The sequence below is a fragment of the Jaculus jaculus genome, chromosome 19 (assembly GCF_020740685.1).
Source record: "Jaculus jaculus isolate mJacJac1 chromosome 19, mJacJac1.mat.Y.cur, whole genome shotgun sequence".
Taxonomy (NCBI): domain Eukaryota; kingdom Metazoa; phylum Chordata; class Mammalia; order Rodentia; family Dipodidae; genus Jaculus; species Jaculus jaculus.
The window spans coordinates 45097096-45115831 of NC_059120.1; the positions used below are offsets into that span (position 1 = coordinate 45097096).

The 18736-nt window shown below is 44.3% G+C and overlaps 1 protein-coding gene across 1 annotated transcript in view; it reads left to right on the plus strand.

Moving 5' to 3' along the window:
- The window catches only part of LOC123456079 (calcium-binding mitochondrial carrier protein SCaMC-1), a 43223-nt gene extending 28396 nt beyond the window's left edge, over nt 1–14827 (plus strand). The window contains exons 6-10 of the mRNA XM_045138752.1: nt 580–726; nt 4782–4889; nt 6528–6695; nt 9574–9724; nt 14332–14827. Coding sequence (XP_044994687.1) covers nt 580–726; nt 4782–4889; nt 6528–6695; nt 9574–9724; nt 14332–14516 — 759 coding nt within the window. The 3' untranslated portion in view covers nt 14517–14827. The remainder of the gene's footprint in view (nt 1–579; nt 727–4781; nt 4890–6527; nt 6696–9573; nt 9725–14331) is intronic.
- The last annotated feature ends 3909 nt before the right edge of the window (nt 14828–18736 follow it).

Sequence of the window (18736 nt, forward strand, 5' to 3'; positions counted from 1 at the left end):
CTTTTTTAAAAAAATATTTTTTTATTTATTTTCAAGTGCAAAGAGAAGGGAGATTAGAGAGAGAGAGAGGGAGAGAGAGAGAGAGAGAAAGAGAGGGAGAGAATGAGAATGGGTATGCCAGGGCCTCCAGCCACTGTAAACAAACTCCAGTAGCATATTTGACTTTGTGAATCTGGCTTTATGTGGGCCTGGGAATTGAAGCTGGGTTGTTATGCTTTGTAGGCAAGTGCCTAAAGCTGAGCCATCTCTTCAGCCCTATATTTTACTTTTAAATACATCTCCTTGTAGTTACAAAGTCAATATTGAAAAGAGACTATAGGGTTAGAAAGATGGCTTAACAGTTAAGGTGCTTGCCTGCAAAGCCAAAGCACCCAGGTTTCATTCCCCAGGACCCATGTAAAGCTAGAGGCACCAGGTAGGGTCTGGAGTTGTCTGCAGTGGCTGGAGGCCCTGGTATGTCCATTCTCTTTCTGTGTCTGACTCTCTCTCAAAGAAATAAATTATTAAAAAGAAAAGAGACTATATAGTTTATTTGTGAATAATATCAATAATTTTATATCATTTTGCTTTTGTCTTTAGGTTCATGGTTCAAAGTCAATGAACTTATTTGGGGGCTTTCAGCAGATGATAAGAGAAGGCGGCATCTGTTCCCTTTGGAGAGGAAATGGTACAAATGTTATTAAAATCGCTCCTGAGACAGCTGTTAAGTTCTGGTCATATGAACAGGTAATTGCTATTATCTATGGAAATTATTAACCAAGAGACATTAGCAAACTGATTCAATAAATTTTAACATACAATGCCTTTGGGGTTCTTTTGCATATACTCCATGAGGAATTTCTTATAGGAGATGGGACTAGATTGGACTCAGTGATTCCTCCTGATTAACTTCTGGGATTTTAACTTTCATAATATTATTTTCAAAGAGGAAGTGTAAATGCCAGGCACGGTGGGGTGCGCCGTAGTCCCTGTGCTGTGGAGGTGGAGACTGACACATCCCTGGGGCTTGCTGGCCAGCCAGGCTAGCCTGCTTGGTGAGCTCCAAACCAATGAGAGACCCTGTCTCCAGTTGGAAGGACTGGCGGGCTGGCTTGGCGGTTAAGGTGCTTGCTTGCAAAGCTGAAGCACCCAGGTTCGAATCCCCAGGACCCACATACTCCAAATGCGCAAGGTGGTGCGTGCGTTTGGAGTTAGTTTGCAACAGCTGGTGGTCTTGGCATGCCCATTCTCTCTCTCTCTCCCTCTCTTTCTGCTTCATTCTTTCTTTCTCTCAGTCATAAATAAATAAAACCAAAAAAAATTTTTTTTTAAAATTTGGAAGACTTCCCGACAAATGACACCTGAGGCTGTCCTCTGGCCTCCACAGACACATGAATACATATAAATAAAATACATGTAAACAAAAACAGAGAGACTTTTTATTCTTTTCTTAGTAGCTTTTAAAAGTATGGTTTTTAGCTTATTCAGTTTGAATTCCTAATAAAAGCAATATGTTGGGCTGGAGAGATGGCTTAGCGGTTAAGCGCTTGCCTGTGAAGCCTAAGGACCCCAGTTCGAGGCTCGGTTCCCCAGGTCCCACGTTAGCCAGATGCACAAGGGGGCGCACGTGTCTGGAGTTCGTTTGCGGTGGCTGGAAGCCCTGGCGCGCCCATTCTCTCTCTCTCACTCCATCTGTCTTTCTCTCTATGTCTGTCACTCTCAAATAAATAAATGAAAATGAACAAAAAAAAAATTTTAAAAGCAATATGTTCACGTAAATGTTATGGATGCATCCCAGTCTAATAACCTCTGGAATGAACACCTGAAGTTGAATGCCATTGTGGTATTTGACAGTACAACAGGAGCTCTGGAAAGGCCGGGGTCTGGCTTCTTCTCCATGCCCTCCAGCACCCAGGCAGAGCCTCACATTGCTGAATGCTAAGTTAAGTAAGTGTGCGTTGTGCGGGTGGACGAGGCAGTGAACGAATGCATTGACCGCTGAGATTCCCTGTTGACTTGTTGACTAGACTGAGGTAGCGCTTCTGCTAAGGCGGTGCTGACTGGAAATGCAGGAGCGGGCTTCTGAGTCTGGCTTCTCCTTAACTCATCAGCAGGACGATGGCTGAGCATCCACAAAGTTATTATTTTTTTTTAATGTTTTGTTCATTTTTATTTATGTATTTGAGAGCGACAGAGAGAAAGAGGCAGATAGAGAGAGAGAATGAGAATGGGCGCGCCAGGGCCTCCAGCCACTGCAAACAAACTCCAGATGTGTGCGCCCCCTTGTGCATCTGGCTGATGTGGGTCCTGGGGAATCGAGCCTCTAACTGGAGTCCTTAGACTTCACAGGCAAGTGCTTAACTGCTAAGCCATCGTTCCAGCCCTACAAAGTTACTTTTATCTGTCATTTATAATGGACTATGATAGCCTTGAAATTTACCTTCATCTTTTTGCTTCATCTTAAATAGATTTTTAGGTTATTCTAGAGGTTGTTTGCCCTTGAACAACAGAATTTCTTTTTTTCTTTCTTTCTTTTTCTTTTTCTTTTTCTCTTTCTTTCTTTCTTTTTTTTTTTTGAGGTAGGGTCTCACTCTAGCCTAGGCTGACCTGGAATTCACTCTGTAGTCTTGGGGTGTCCTCGAACTCCTGGCGATCCTCCTACCTCTGCCTCCCGAGTGCTGGGATTAATGACCTGCGCCGCCATGCCTGACTCAAAGAACCTTTGAAATGGCCAAGTCTAATGGCGTCCATTCCTTGGCTTGGGGAATAGAGACACAAAGAAAGCGAATGGCCGCTGAACCATGGGACTTTAGTTGAGCACCATTTTAGAGAAAGATGTTTTCCTGATGTGACTGTTTGAATACTCAGATCATGACTTAAAAAAACGTTTTCTTTGGGCTGGAGAGATGGCTTAGCCGTTAAGTGCTTGCCTGTGAAGCCTAAGGACCCCGGTTCGAGGCTCAGTTCCCCAGGTCCCACGTTAGCCAGATGCACAAGGGGGCACACGCGTCTGGAGTTCGTTTGCAGAGGCTGGAAGCCCTGGCATGCCCATTCTCTCTCTCCCTCTATCTGTCTTTCTCTCTGTGTCTGTCGCTCTCAAATAAATAAATAAAAAATATTAAAAAAAACAACAACAAAAAAAGTTTTCTTCTGAACTGTATACTTTGAGTTTAGGATAGGTAAGTCAAGAATTGAGATATATATTCAAAAACAGTGCTGTTGTTTGAATTGGAGGAAGCTTGATATATTTGAAAGTCTGTGTTTATTGCAAACAAATGCATACCTTACAGTGTTTGCTGTTTGCCAGGTTCTTTCCCTGCCTGCTTCCAGCAGGCCTTCTCTGCTTCCCTCCAGCCAGCCCTGGATTTAGCAATTTGATTTCTGCAGGCTGATAGATGTATTATATATATATTTAAATTTTTATTTGAGAGAGAGAGACAGAAGCAGAGGGAGTGAAAGACACACAGAGAGAGAATGGGCATGCCAGGGCCTCCAGTTGCTGCAAACGAACTCCAGATGCATGCACCACCTTGTGTATCTGGCTTACATGGTTCCAGGGAAATTGAACCTTAATGGCTAAGCCATCTTCCCAGCCCTCTCTCTATATTTTTAAAAATAGGTGTGAACCTCATTTTTAAATTTTTATCATTTTGGAACTTAAAAAATTATTTATTTGACAGAGGGAGAGAGAGAGAGAAAGAGAAAAAAAGAAAGGCAGGTAGAGAATGAGGATGCCAGTGTCTCCAGCCACTGCAAACAAAGTCCAGATGCATGTGCCACCTTGTACATCTGGCTTACGTAGGTACTGGGGAATTGAACCTGGGTTCTTAGGCTCCACGCAGGCAGGTGCCTAAACCACTAAGCCATCTCTCCATCCCCTTTTAAAATTTTATTGAGAATTTTAATACATAAGCACACTGCAATGTGATCACAATCCCCCCCCATTACCCTCTTTTTACCTCCTCCCCTACCCCATTCCAGTGGGCCTCTCCTCTTTCCAAGTAGCCCTTCTCCCATTTTGATGTCTCTAGTCTTCCTCCAACTTCTATGTAAAAATGTTGATGGGCTTAATATTGTAGGTCATGGGCTGGAGAGATGGCTTAGCAGTTAAGCGCTGGCCTGTGAAGCCTAAGGACCCCGGTTCGAGGCTCAGTTCCCCCGGACCCACGTTAGCCAGATGCACAAGGGGCCGCACGCATCTGGAGTTCGTTTGCAGAGGCTGGAAGCCCTGGCACGCCCATTCTCTCTCTCTCTCTCTCTGTCTGCCTCTTTTTCTCTCTGTCGCTCTCAAATAAATAAAAATAAACAAAAAAGTTTTAAAAAATATTGTAGGTCATATGGGGTAGTGGCACCTGCTATGAAGTTATGAATGCATCAGCCATTTCATGTCCTGAAGAGTGTCCCAAAGCATTCCTCTGGCTGCCATGACAAAATGCCACTGGCTGTGTGGCTTAAAGAATAGAAAGGTGTTTTTCACAATTCTGAATACTGAGAAGTTCAAGATCAAGAGGCCAGCCAATCTGGTTTCTCTTGAGGCTCTCTTCTTGGCTTTCCCCTATGCAGTCAGATGGCCTTGGTGCATGGTTCAGTGGAGGGTAGCCCCTTTTATGTCTCCTCTTATAGAGATGTCATTTTGGTTACGAGGGCTCCTCTTTCACAACCACATCTAACCATAATTGCCCAAAGGCTCCATCTCCCAATACCGTGGTAAGGTGGCAAGGGCTCAACAGATGAATTTGGGAATGGGGTACAGCTCAGTGTATAGCAGTTATTAATGTGCATTTCAAAACTTATTCATACAGTACAAGAAGTTGCTTACTGAGGAAGGACAAAAAATAGGAACCTTTGAGAGATTTCTTTCTGGTTCTATGGCTGGAGCAACTGCACAGACCTTTATTTACCCCATGGAGGTGAGTGCTGTGCGCAGTGTGACTGCCTGATTGTGTGAGGAGTTACTCTCGGATCAACAGCTGCAGACGATCATTCATGACTTGGGTTTTGTGGATTAGCATAGCTGGATGTTCGTGGCTCAGGGATCCATGCCGTCTATTCTCTAGTGTTGGCCGGGGGATGTGAGGGAGAGGAAGAGATGGGAAGAGATGAGAACTGCTCTTTTGTCACCTTCCATGTGTCTGTTGGCCACACACACTAAACCTGGAACTGTGTGGGAGGGACCACACAGAGATGAACCTATCTGAAGACGGGCCATTGGCGGTCATCTGACAGACTGGCTGTCATAGTGCTGATGAGAATTACAGCTCCCATTTCTCAAGAGAGTTTCTGGACCATGAATGCCACGGTGGAAGCCCAGGGTTTCATTGTGGCATGGAAACGCCAACCTGACATTCCTCTGTAAGAGCACGGGTTGGTACCTGTGTCCGTTTTGTACAGCCCCTAGACAAGAATGGCTTTTATATTTTAAAAAAAAGGTAAGAAAAGAGGTAGAAGACAAAACAAAAGAGAAGCAAAGAATATGCAACAGAGACCCAATATTTTAGTTCTAGAAGACTGAAATATTTCCTGCCTGGCCTTTGTAGAAACTGCTTGCCTACTTCTGCTTTAGAGCCGAAGCAATAAAAAAAAAAAAAAATCTTACAGTTGTGATAGCCTTATGGATATAGGGAGTTTCCAAGATAAGATAAAAATAAGCAAAGTAAACTGGGCGTGGTGGCACACACCTTTAATCCCAGCACTTGGGAGGCAGAGGTTAGAAGATCACTGTGAGTTCAAGGCCACCCTGAGACTCCATAGTGAATTCCAGGTCAGCTTGGGCTAGATTGAGACACTACCTTGAAAAGCCAAAAAATAAAAATAAACTAGCCGGGCGTGGTGGTGCACGCCTTTAATCCCAGCACTCGCCTTTAATCCCAGCACTCGGGAGGCAGAGGTAGGAGGATCGCCGTGAGTTCAAGGCCACCCTGAGACTACAGAGTTAATTCCAGGTCAGCCTGGACCAGAGTGAGACCCTACCTCACAAAACCAAAAAAAAAATAAAAAATAAAAAATAAATAAATAAATAAATAAACTAATAAAATAAATAAGCAAAATATACCTTTAGCCTGCATTGCTTTGTGGTAAGTGTGCCTATTACTTTTATTACTCCACACACCCCTCAAATGAGGATCCAAACTCAGCACCCATTCTTTTTTTTCTATTCTTCCCTTTGATTAATGACATCACCTCTCTGCTGCCTCCTTCCTATGCTCCAAGCTGGTGACACTGGAATTATCTTTTCTGCCAACATTTCTCTCACCTTCCACATAAGTCAGTTTTATTGCGACATCAGTGTACTATCTTGTTCCAATTTCCGTTGTCACTGTCATCCTTCAGGTCCCCTTTGCAATAGCTGCGCCTTCCTGACTTGGGTCTTACCCCCTCAGTGGAAGTAACACACGAGAGAGAACCTGACGACGTATTGGGACATTCACTTGAGTGCAGTAGTTGCTAGGTGTTTTTTATTTTTTTATTTTTTGCTTCATGAAATTAATTCTTTTGAATTCTATAATGTTAAATATGAGCCATGTTTTGTTGCATTCTGTCATTCCCAGGTTTTGAAAACCAGACTGGCTGTAGCCAAAACTGGTCAATACTCAGGAATATATGGCTGTGCTAAGAAGATTTTAAAGCATGAAGGCTTTGGAGCTTTTTACAAAGGCTACGTGCCTAACTTATTGGGCATCATACCTTACGCAGGCATAGATCTTGCTGTGTATGAGGTGAGCTTGTAGTGTGTGTTTTTGATATTACCCAGACTGCTGTGGTATGAACAGAAACTGACCTTCTGTCAAGTAGCGGGTAAGTAGAGGACGGTTTGTGAACAGAGTGTTTATCTTTGATCTCTAAAGTAGTTTGAGTAAGGGACCCCATATGCAGGAAGCCATTTCTGTTATAGGTTTCCTTGCGAATTACCTTTGTTAGTGAAGCTAGGGGACTCAAATTCAGGGTAGTTGTACAGCTGAGAAAACAGCATAAGAAACTTGGGGAAGGGAGAGAAAAATAAGCAAAAATGTCCCCTTTTTTGGATCATTATGAAACATATTTGAAATTTTTTTTGTTGTTTATTCTTATTTGAGAGTGACAGAGAGAGAAAGAGTGTGTGTGTGTGTGTGTGTGTGTGTGTGTGTGTGTGAGAGAGAGACAGAGAGAGAGAGAGAGAGAATGGATGCGCCAGGGCTTCCAGCCACTGCAAATAAATTCCAGATGCGTGCATCCCCTTGTGCATGTGACTAATGTGGGTCCTGGGGAATTGAGCCTCGAACTAGGGTCCTTAGGCTTCACAGGCAAGCGTTTAACCGCTAAGCCATCTCTCCAGCCCAACATATTTAAGTTTTGAACCTGACAAACATTTGTGAAGCACACTACACACAAACCATTTGATGTTGGATCTCACGGCTGGCCTTTAGCAGCCAGGTTGTCTGGGGAAGATAGACAAGTGTGTAAGGGAAGCGTGTGGTTCCTTGTGCCCTGACGGATGTAAACCAGGGCCCATGGCAGGTGGGGCCCAAACAGCAGCAGCTCAAGGGAGGGTGGGATGTGCAGGGAGAGCTTTTCTAGAGAACTTTCTTACTGCCTTCTTTTTGAAATAGATTTATTGAGATACAATTCATAGATGATGCATTTCACCCACTTAAGGCATACAATTTAAAGACTTTTGGGATATCACATTATTAATTTTTAGTTATGGTAAAAGAGCCTAGACTTTATCTTTCAGCCATTTCAGGTGTGGCTTTCCAATGCTGCTTATTGATCTTTGTTTTCATTTGAAGAATACCTTTAGCATTTTTGTTTTGTTTTGTTTTTTCAAGGTAGGCTCTCGCTCTAGCCCAAGGTGACCTGGAATTCACTATTGGGTCTCAGGGTGGCCTTGAACTCACGGCAATTCTCCTACCTCTGCCTCCCGAGTGCTGGGATTAAAGGCGTGCGCCACCATACCCGGCTTATCTCTTAGCATTTCTTGGAGGACTATCTAGTGCTTTCAGCTTTGCTTACCTGGGAAGCTCTCAATTTTCTTTTATATTTGAAGGACAGTTTTGCCAATATAGTGTTTTTGGTTTGGAATTTTAGAAAGCATTTTGGCACTTTGAATATATTCCAGCCATTGAGAAATATACTTTTATTAGCACCATGCTCTAACCGACCGAGCTAACCGGCCAGTTGTGAGAAATATACTTTTATAGAACTAAAAAGTTAAAAAAAACTAAACTAGGTTATTATTTTTACACAGTAGCATATATTTTTATACCTAAGTTATGCTCAAAGAGTTGCTGGGCACAAACAGCACAGCTCAGCCAGGCCTCACCTTCTAATGAGATGCCAGGACGGGGAGTGCCAGGTGGCTGTGGCTGGCACTCAACCCAGCTGACTCTGGGCTTGTGGAGAAGCTCAGTGAGACGAATCCTCCCCCCCTGTACAGTCAGAATCCTTCCTGTCAGACTTGACATAAGGGCTAAATGACATAATGTATGTGTAAGGGATGTAAAACATGATACAATTAGCATTGTACCTTTCAATTTTTTTTTAAAGATATTTTATTTTATTTATTACAGTCAGAGAGAGAGGGAGAGAGGGAGAATGGGTGCACCAGGGCTTCTAGCCATTGCAGAGGAACTCCAGATGCATGCGCCACCATGTGCATCTGCTTTATGTGGGACCTGGAGAATCGAACCTAGGTCCTTAGGCTTCGCAGGCATGCGCCTTAACTGCTAAGCCATCTCTCCAGCCCTCAAATTTATTTTTACATTTATTTTAAGATTTTTTTTATTATTTTATTTTTTAAAAATTTTTGTTTATTTTATTTGAGAGTGACAGATGGAGAGAGAAAGGCAGAGAGAGAGAGAGAGAGAGAGAGAGAGACAGACAGAGAGGGAGGGAGGGAGGGAGGGAAGGAGGATAGGCACGCCAGGGCCTCCAGCCGCTACAAACGAACTCCAGACGCGTGCGTCCCCTTGTGCATCTGGCCAACGTGGGTCCTGGGGAATGGAGCCTCGAACCGGGCTCCTTAAGCTTCACAGGCAAGCGTTTAACTGCTAAGCCATCTCTCCAGCCCAGATTTTTTTTTTTTTTTTAATTAGGAGGATCACTATGAATTCAAGGCCACCCTGAGACTACATAGTGAATTCCAGGTCAACCTGAGCTAGAGTGAGACCCCTACCTCGAAAAGCCAAAAACAAAAAATTTGTTTTTAAAATTTAAATTCACTATAAGAAATATTCTTTAGGGGCTGGAGGGATGGCTTAGCGGTTAAGGCACTTGCCTGCAAAGCCAAAGGACCGGGGTTCGATTCTCCAGGACCCACGTAAGTCAGATGTACAAGGTGGCGATGCTTCTGGAGTTTATTTGTAGCAGCTAAAGGCCCTGGTGTGCCCATTCTCTCTCTCTCTCTGCTTCTTTCTGTCTGCCTTGTTTCAAATAAATTAAAAAATTTAAAAAGAGATGTTCTCTAGGTACCACAGCATTTTAATATAATAGTGACTTTAATGTTTGCTTAGAGGAGAATGAGAAACCTCACCTCGCAGCAGACGGATGCTTACTTCCAGGGAAAACAGGGGCCCCGTGTTTTACTTATGCATTGTCCTTCTTTTGTCTGTCCTTCAGCTCCTGAAGACCTACTGGCTGGATAATTTTGCAAAAGACTCTGCCAACCCCGGCGTCATGGTGCTGCTGGGCTGTGGTGCCTTATCCAGCACCTGTGGGCAGCTGGCCAGCTACCCGCTGGCGTTGGTGAGGACGCGCATGCAGGCTCAGGGTGAGGTTCGGGTTCAAGGCTGGCACTCGGGAAGACACTGCCCTGGTCATGGGCTGTTGGAACTGCGATTTCTGCCGGAATGGTTGTGGAGGGTTTGACGGCAGATTTCTTTCTATTCCTGATTGCTCTCCTGGCATTCCTTTTCAGAAATTCCTTTTCGTGGGCTGCGGTTAGGGTTAGTTGAATCCCACAGACACCTACGTGTCTGTGTGTGATTTATATACAGAGGAAGACAGTTCTAGAATGTGTGGAATGTGTTTGGGGTGTGTGTGTACACACATATGTGCCCATGTGGGACCCCATGTGCTCGTCTGCAGTGGGGGTGTACTTGCATATGGTGCCTGGAACAGAATCCTAAACGTCCTGCTCCATCACTCTCTTTACTTTTGTTGTTGTGAGCAGGGTTTCACTGTAGCTCAGGCTGACCTGGAATTCACTGTGTAGTCTCAGGCTGGCCTCGAACTCACAGAGATCCTCCTACTTCAGCCTCCCAAGTGTTGGGGACAAAGGCGTGGGCCACTACATCCAGCTCTTCCACTCATTCCTGAACCAGAGTCGCTTATTGACCATGGAGTTTGCTATCCCTCCTCCCTCCAGCTGTAGTGATTCTTGGGTCTCTGCTCCCCCTGTCAGACTGGGCTTACAGATTCCCGGGGCCATGCCCACTGCTTATGTGAGTCCTGGTGACAGAACTTGAGTTCCTCAGCCCTCAGTGCTTGCACAGGAAGTGCTCTTAGCCTTGGCGCTCCCCTTTCCAGCCCCACGGGACCTGTGGTAAGTATATCAGGTTTGGTATCTACGCAGATCTGGGTTCAGATATTTGCCCCACATCTCTTAGGTTTTCAGTTTTCTTCTGTGAATAGGAATACAAGAATTTTCAGCAATATATGTGAAGACCGTTGCATTTGTTAAGATCTTGAAGGTGTGTGGTGACTAGATTATTTATGACTGCTGCTAGCACCCCCACAGCTCAGAGCTGATCCCCCTCTCTGGGTCTCTCTCCTTCCCTGGCTTTGATTGCACAGTACTGTCTGGTGCTTCCTCCAGCTCCTTAACTATTCTGTTCTTGCTGCTGTCTGGCTTTCATCGTGCTACCTGCTCTACTAAAGCATGCAATCTTTCTTTCTTCTTTCTGCCCTGGTCATCTGCTATCCTTTTTTAAAAGAAATATTTTGTTTGGGCTGGAGGGATGACTTAGCAGATAAAGTGCTTGCGTGCAAAGCCAAAGGGCCCAGGTTCGATTCTCCAGGACCCACATAAGCCAGATGCACAAGGTGGCACATGCTTCTGGAGTTCGTTAGCAGTGTGGCTGAATGCCCTGGTGCGCATTCTCTCTCTCTCTTTCTCATAAATAAAACAAAAATTAAAACAATTTATTTATTTATTGGGGAGAGGAGAGGAGAGTGGTCACACCAGGGCCTCTAGCCACTGCAAACAAACTCCAGATGCATGTGCTACCATGTGCATCTGGCTTACGTGGGTTCTGGGGAGTTGAACCTGGGTCTTTAGGCTTCGCAGATAAGTGCCTTAACCGCTAAGCCATCTCTCCAGCCCTGCTGTCATTTCTTTTAATCATACACATGGACAACTGTTGCTCCACCTCAGCCTCTCCTCCAGTGCAGACATCCCTTCTTCACCCGAGCAGACAGGTAGTCGCTGACTGACAGATACTTCTTGAGCCATCACTGGGCACCAGACTGCTGGATGCTAGAATATTCAGCAAGTCCGATAAGGAAGACTTACATCCAGCAAGTAAACAGCGTCATTCATCGAACCTCTCCCTCCCTCCATCCGGGAGCGTGGACAGCGGCTCTAAGCCAACTCCGCGGGGGCCTGGGGAGCAGGAGGGAGCCAGCTGGGCGCAGGCCTGTAGAGTGGCACATCCAAGGAGCCGAGAGGCAGCCACAGGGCTGTGGAGAGGCATGCTAAGTTGGTGGTAAAATAAACACTGATGTGTGTCCTCTCACTTCGCTCCCACAGCCATTCTGCGAGCATGATGCTAATATGTAAATAAATTGCTTTTTGCAGATGAGTTACTGAGGCGACAGCAGGCTCGAGAATGTCCATAAGGTTGTGCATTTAGTGGACAGGGGAGCTAGACTCCACAGCCCACCCAGTCCGACTGACGCTGTTTCTTAATGAGCCCCCACACCCCCCGTCTGCCAGCTCCGGCCCAGACGTTGGCACAGTTGCCAGGTCTGTCATTTGTCAAGCCAAGACCCAATCATTTTATATCTGTTCAGACGCCTTTGTAGCTTTCAGTGTCTCTGGAGTAAATTCTGTAGTCCTCCGTGGGAATGCCAAAGCCTTTTAGTAATCTGACCATATTTCATTGATAGCCCCCCCTCGACCCCCTTCACTGAGCTGATGTCCAGTACCCGGTGTATGAGGACCACGCCTCTCAGCCCTCAGTCCTCCCTCCCCGTGTGCGCTTCTGCCCTTGTCTTTGTGATAACAAAGCAGGGGTTTCTTTCCCCATTGTATATTTCTTAAAATAACTTTTAAACAATATATTTTATTTATTTACTTGAGAGAGAGAGAGAGAGAGAGAGAATGGGCACGCCAGGGCCTCCAGCCACTGAAACGAACTCCAGACACATGCGCCCGCTTGTGCATCTGGCTTATGTGGGTCCTGGAGAGTCGAACCGGGATCCTTTGGCTTTGCAGGCAAACGCCCTAAATGCTAAGCCATCTCTCCAGTCCCCCAATTGTGTGTATGTGTATGTATGTATGTAGATAGATAGATAGACAGACAGACAAACAGACAGATAGATAGATAGATAGATATCTGAGAGAGAAAGAAAAGCTGGATGTGCTGGTGCACGCCTTTAATTCCCAGCACTCAGGAGGCAGAGGTAGGAGGATTGCCATGAGTTCGAGGCACACCAGGGCCTCTAGCCACTACAAACGATCTCCAGATGCATGTGCCATCATGTGCATCTGTCTTACAGGGTACTGGGAAATTGAACCTAGGTCCATAGGCTTCATAGGCAAGTGCCTTAACCACTGCCTTAATCTCTGTAGCTACCCCCTCCTTTTTTTTGAGGCAGGTTCTTGCTCTAGCCTAGGCTGACCTAGAATTCACTGTGTAGTCTCAGGCTGGCCTCAAAATACAGCGATCTTCCCAAGTGCCAGGATTAAAGGCATATGCCGCCACACCCGGCAAGACATAATTTTAAAAATGGTTTTCCCAGTTGATTTTATGTTAGAAGCTACTGAGATAATTTTCAAGGCCCTGGTCCCCTATGCTCGTTCTAAGCTTCTCCGCATCTCTCCTGCCTTATTCTCTAAACTGTCATTGCTCTCTCTCGTCAGTGCTGGGGAAGGAGGGAGGATGTGGTGGCCGAGAGAGGAGGTAGAAGGTGTGAGGCTTGCATGTCAGCAGATGAGTGCTTCTTAGCTTTACTGCTTGCTAGCTAAAGGTTATAGGACAAGTTTCTCCATCTTTCCAAGCTTCTGTTCTTCATTTATGAAATGGATAAATTGGGTTCAGGAGGTGACTCCGTGAATAAACAAGCTCCCTGTGCACACATGATGACTGGAGTTCAGGTCCCCACAACCCAAATAAAAGCAAAGGCAGTGGTTCCTGCCCTCCTGCAGTGAGATGAGAATTGCAGACAGGGGAATCCAAAGGCAGTGGCTCCTGCAGTGAGATAGGAGGCGCAGACAGTGGGATACAAAGAATCCCCAGAAGCCCACTTGGCCCACTGGCCTGCTGGTCAACCAGCCTGGCCTTACCAGTGTTGAACAGTATGAGAACCTGCTTAAAACATGGTAAAAGTTGAGGACCCATGTCAGAGTATGACACACACACACACACACACACACACAAACACACAGACATTCATGCAGGATAAAATGGATCTACTTCCCCTGTAGGGCTAGCATGGAAAATAATTAACTCAGAGTCTAGCACATAGCAATTCCTCAGTAATGATCGGTCATTATTCAGGTCAAGGGACTCACTAGTAAGTGCTTCACAGAGAAGATATTTTCTTGGGCCTCTTGGAACTCATCCTTTTAATTTTTTTGTTCTTTTAAAACTATATTTATTTATTTAACAGAGAAAGAGGGAGAAAGAGAGTGAGAGAATAGGTGTGCCAGGACCTCCAGCCACTGCTAACAAACTCCAGATACATGCACCCCTTTGTGCATCTGGCTAACATGGGTCTTGGGGAATCAAACCTGGGTCCTTTGGATTTCCAGGCAAATGCCTTAACCATTTAGCCATCCCTCCAGCCCATTTAAAATTTTTATTTATTTATTTTATAGAGAAGGGGAGAAAGAGGCAGAGAGGGAAAGAGAAAGAGAGACAGAGACAGAGAATGGGTACACCAGGGCCTCCAGTCACTGCAAACAAATTCCAGACACATGTGCCCCCTTGTGCATCTGGCTTATGTGGGTCCTGGGGAATTGAATGTGGGATCCTTTGGCTTTGCAGGCAAGCTTCTTAACTGCTAAGCCATCTCTCCAGCCCTTATGTTATGTTTTCATTGTATTCTAGACACCATCCTGAATCCCAGTAGTTTATCATAATAGTAATGACATATGCTTGACTACTTGACCTGGTTTCGTTAATTTTAATTTAATGTTTTTTAATTTTCTAGCCATGGTAGAAGGAGCCCCACAGCTGAACATGGTTGGCCTTTTTCAACGCATAGTTTCCAAAGAAGGGATATCAGGACTTTACAGAGGCATCACTCCGAACTTTATGAAGGTGCTTCCTGCCGTCGGCATCAGTTACGTGGTGTATGAACATATGAAACAGACATTAGGGGTAACCCAGAAATGACACGTTGACCTCCTTGATTTAGCATGATGATTGAGCATTTCAGCGTCTTCTGCAGTGACTTCTAGAACTGCAATAAGTCTATGGCAAAAGAAGCTGCATTTCCCCCCTCCCCCAAACAGGAAGAGCACACCAGTGATCATTTTAAATATCCGGGCTCAGTTTTATCTGCAATGTTAAAAAAAAATCACAGTTTTAATAAGTTTATAAGAGGCTACAAAATTGTACTGATCAGTCCTTCTGCAGGTCTGGGCCCTTCAGTTCTAAACCTGAAAATGTACTTGCTTGAATTAAATTTGTTTTGTGTGTTAGTATTATAAGTCACTAATCTTTATTCTGGTTGCTTCAAGTTTATACCAATTCTTGTATACCTAAATGTCTTTTTGGAAGGCAGCTACGCTCACCACTACACCGCCAACGCAGACCTAAATGTCTTTTTGAAAAATCAGAATGGGGCTGGGGAGATGGCTCAGTGGTTAAAGGCACTTGTTTGCAAAGCCTGTCAGCCTCGGTGCAGTTCCCCAGCACCCATATCAAGCCAGATGTACAAAGTGGCACATGCATCTGGAGTTGATTTGCAGTAGCAAGAGGCTTTGGTGTGCCCATACTCTTTTCTGTGTGGAAATAAATAAAAATATTTTTAAAAATCCAAAGATCATTGACAAACCCCGAGACTTAAATAGTTTTATCTAAGCCAGACGTGATGGTGCACACCTTTAATCCCAGCACTTGGGAGGCAGAGGTAGGAGGATCGCCATAAGTTCGAGGCCACCCTGAGACTACATAGTGAATTCCAGGTCAGCCTGGGCTAGAGTGAGACCCTACTTAAAAAAAAAAAAAAGAAAGAAAGAAAGAAAAGAAAAAAAGTTTATATATTTGAATGTATGTATAGGCATGTTAAAAAATCCCTTAATGAAAAGAAGTGACTGGAGTACTGAGTAACATCTCAATCACACCTTCCAAGGCTCAGGGTCTAATGCAGAAGAGGTGGCTGAAAGAATGTAAGAGCCACAGGAAGGGTAGGACTCTTTACAACATGCTTCTCCAGACATAAAATGGCCTGGATATCTATGACCTCACAGTGCCTAACACTACCTACACAAGACCATCATAAGAGGAGGAAAAGATAATGGCATCAAAATAAAAGAGAGACTGATTGAGATGGGGAGGGGATATGACGGAGAATGGAATTTCAAAGGGGAAAGGGGGGGGAGGCTATTACCCTGGGTTATTTTTATAATCATGGAAAATGTTAATAAAAATTGGGGAAAAAATCCTTTAATGAGTTGTTAATAGAAGAATGATTGTATTCAAAATACACTTTACTGCTAAGTAAGTATAGGGTTTCTGTCCTCATCTTTGTTTAAGTAGAGACGGGATGGATACAGTAGCGAAATGTGCATGGGGCAGCAATGAGAGATTTATTTCGGTGGACACCGAGACTGATCATCATATATTGTTGTCAATGCCAGAACACTTATTTGAAAGATTCTATTCTAGCATTGCTTTGAGAAGCAGCAGGGGAAACTTTGGCTTGTGTCATTTTCTGCAGAGCATCTCAGTTTTGTTCGTGTCCTGCTTTGTGCATCAGAGCCTGTTTTCATCAGAAAGGCTTCTTGAGACCTTTTAGTAACTTGAAAATTCTCTTCTCATGACACGAGTGTCCATCGTGGCTGAATGATATGCTCGTCCCTCGCCCCCCGCACTGTTGAATGTGTTGAAACTGCCATGCTTAACTTGACAGCACAAAGCTAAGCGAACAGCTCACTTTAGTACTAGTATATATTAATCCTAAGTATTTAAATGAAAGGCCCAAGTTATAAACATATATATCCACATTTTCATTTGCCTCAAGTTTTAGGAATATGATAGAAAACATAATTCATATTATTGATAACATTTAAAATTCACTAGAGCCATTTTTGTACTCAATTCTCTTTTCTGATTTGTTTTGTTAGAATTTAGAAAAATGTATTAGCTGACATTAACATTTTTAAGTCGCTAAACTCACTGGATTTCTAATAATTTCTGTTAAAAATTGCTAAATTTTCATGAGAATCTAGTGATATGTCAAGCATTTATTTTCTTGGGATCTACCTCTTTTATGTGAAGTAAAGAAAGAAGATGGGTGTGGGTTTATGAAATATATTCTGAAATGTTTTGTTGATGTTACTGACGCCTGATATTCAGTGTTTTTATACTTCATAAGGAAAATGAGGGATTCTAACTTATCTTCATGGGCATTTGTACTTTGGAGTAATACATAAGATGACTGCTTACAGGTACATGATTCATTCTATTTTTTACTTATAAAAATCATAGAAATGAGTAATTTTGCTACATTTTAGAATTTTAAGCTGGTTAAAATGAAAATATTCATAGTTCATTATGAATTCAAATTGTGCACATTTATAAGGTATGAATGGGATTTGTCTGTGTGTCTTGTATCTTTTGCAAAAAATCATTTGGAATAAAGCCCCACACTGAAGCTGGCTTATTTCTGATATTACTGCACATTTACTTTTCATCTAGATTAAAGATCTGTTTGTTTTTAAATTGACTTACTAATTTGAAAAGAGATGATTAATGCAAAAGTGCTTGTGTCATGAAGCTTAAGCACCGGCAGTGGATTGAACAACAGTGGGGCGTGTCTGCCTCGTGTGTTCTGGCTTTTGATGCTGCTCTGTCTGCTGTTGACGCTCCATACTTAACCAGCCAGGGTTACAGCCTGCAGGACTTTGCAGAGCCAAGAATCCAAGGCTGCAGGATGTGCTTGACACATCTTGGAGTGTTCTTACCTTGAAATTGCAAGAAACAAAACACAACCTTAACTGTGAACTGAGAAAAATTTCATAATGTAGGTAACACACAAGTTTGAGATTTGGTTTAGAAATATAGGGCTGGAGAGATGGCTTAGCCCTTAGGGCACTTACCTGCAAAGACTTAAGGACCCATGTTCGATGCTCCAGATCCTATGCAAGCCAGATGCACAAAGGTGAGGCAAGCGCAAGGTCACACGTACCCACTAGGTGGTGCAAGCGTCTGGAGTTTGATTTCAGTGGCTGAGGTCCTGGTGCACCAATTCTCTCTTGCTAAAATTAAAAAAAAAATAGAAATAAAAATATAAAGTATGACTGTAGAGAGATTGGGTTCCAGCATTGGTAGGACCCCCACTGCAGAGGCCATTAGCAGTCTGTGATGTTTTGAAAAGCACCTTGCCTTTGCTCTTGCTGACCGTCTTGTCTCTGCATCCAGAGATCCTCATGCATATGGGTGTCCCAGGTGTGGAAGCGTGAGGAGAAGGTGGAGTGGCCGGAAGTACCCCAGAGAGTCCTGTTCTAGGGTGTCCATGGGCCCCTGACACTGGGCCACGGCCTTCACAGTGCCACCTGCTGGGACTGAAGTACCTTGTGCTCAGGCTGTGCGTCCTTTACCCTTCAGCATTCTCTCACTCGCTCATTTGCTCTTTCAGTGAGTGTTTATTAAGCACCTAGTCTGTGCCAGATGCTATTGAGCAGAAGACTCCATGCTTCTGGTTGTGAAGATTATTTACTGGGGAAGAGACAGGACATAAACTAAAAGATTATGTTGGGGCGGGAGGGATGGCTTAGCAGCTAAGGCATTATTCCTGCAAAGCCAAAGGATCCCACATTCAATTCCCCAGGACCCACGTAAGCCAGATGCACAAGGTGGTGCATGCGTCTGGAGTTCCTTTGCAGTGGCTGGAGACCCTGGCATGCCCATTCTCTCTCTCTGCCTCATTCTTTCTCTCAAAAAAAAAAAAAAAAAAAAAAAAAGAAACAACAACAACGAAAACATTATGTTAGATGATCCCAAGTGTGTAAAGCCCATAGTGGGGTTAGGGCTGCCAGTTAAAATATACAGGGTTCTGATACGGGGGCTGCAATGTGGCCGAATGGTGGGACGGTACTCTCCAGTATTGGGATGAACATCCAGACAGGTGCAGTGACCTCAGGTGGAAGGAAGATGGGCAGGCCAGGTGGGTGCTGGTGACCGGCAGGGAGTAAGCTCTGAGGAGCGTAGTCAGCGAGGACCCAGACAGGCTCCAGGAGGGCAGGTTAGCCACACGCGTGTGCCCACGTTCTGGTTCTGTGATAGCGGGTCCTTGGTGATGCGCCCTAAGCAGGGTCACACATCTCTCCTCTGCAGGTCCATTGTCGGAAACTGTGAGAAACAGCCCACTTCCCTTGGCCATTTCCATG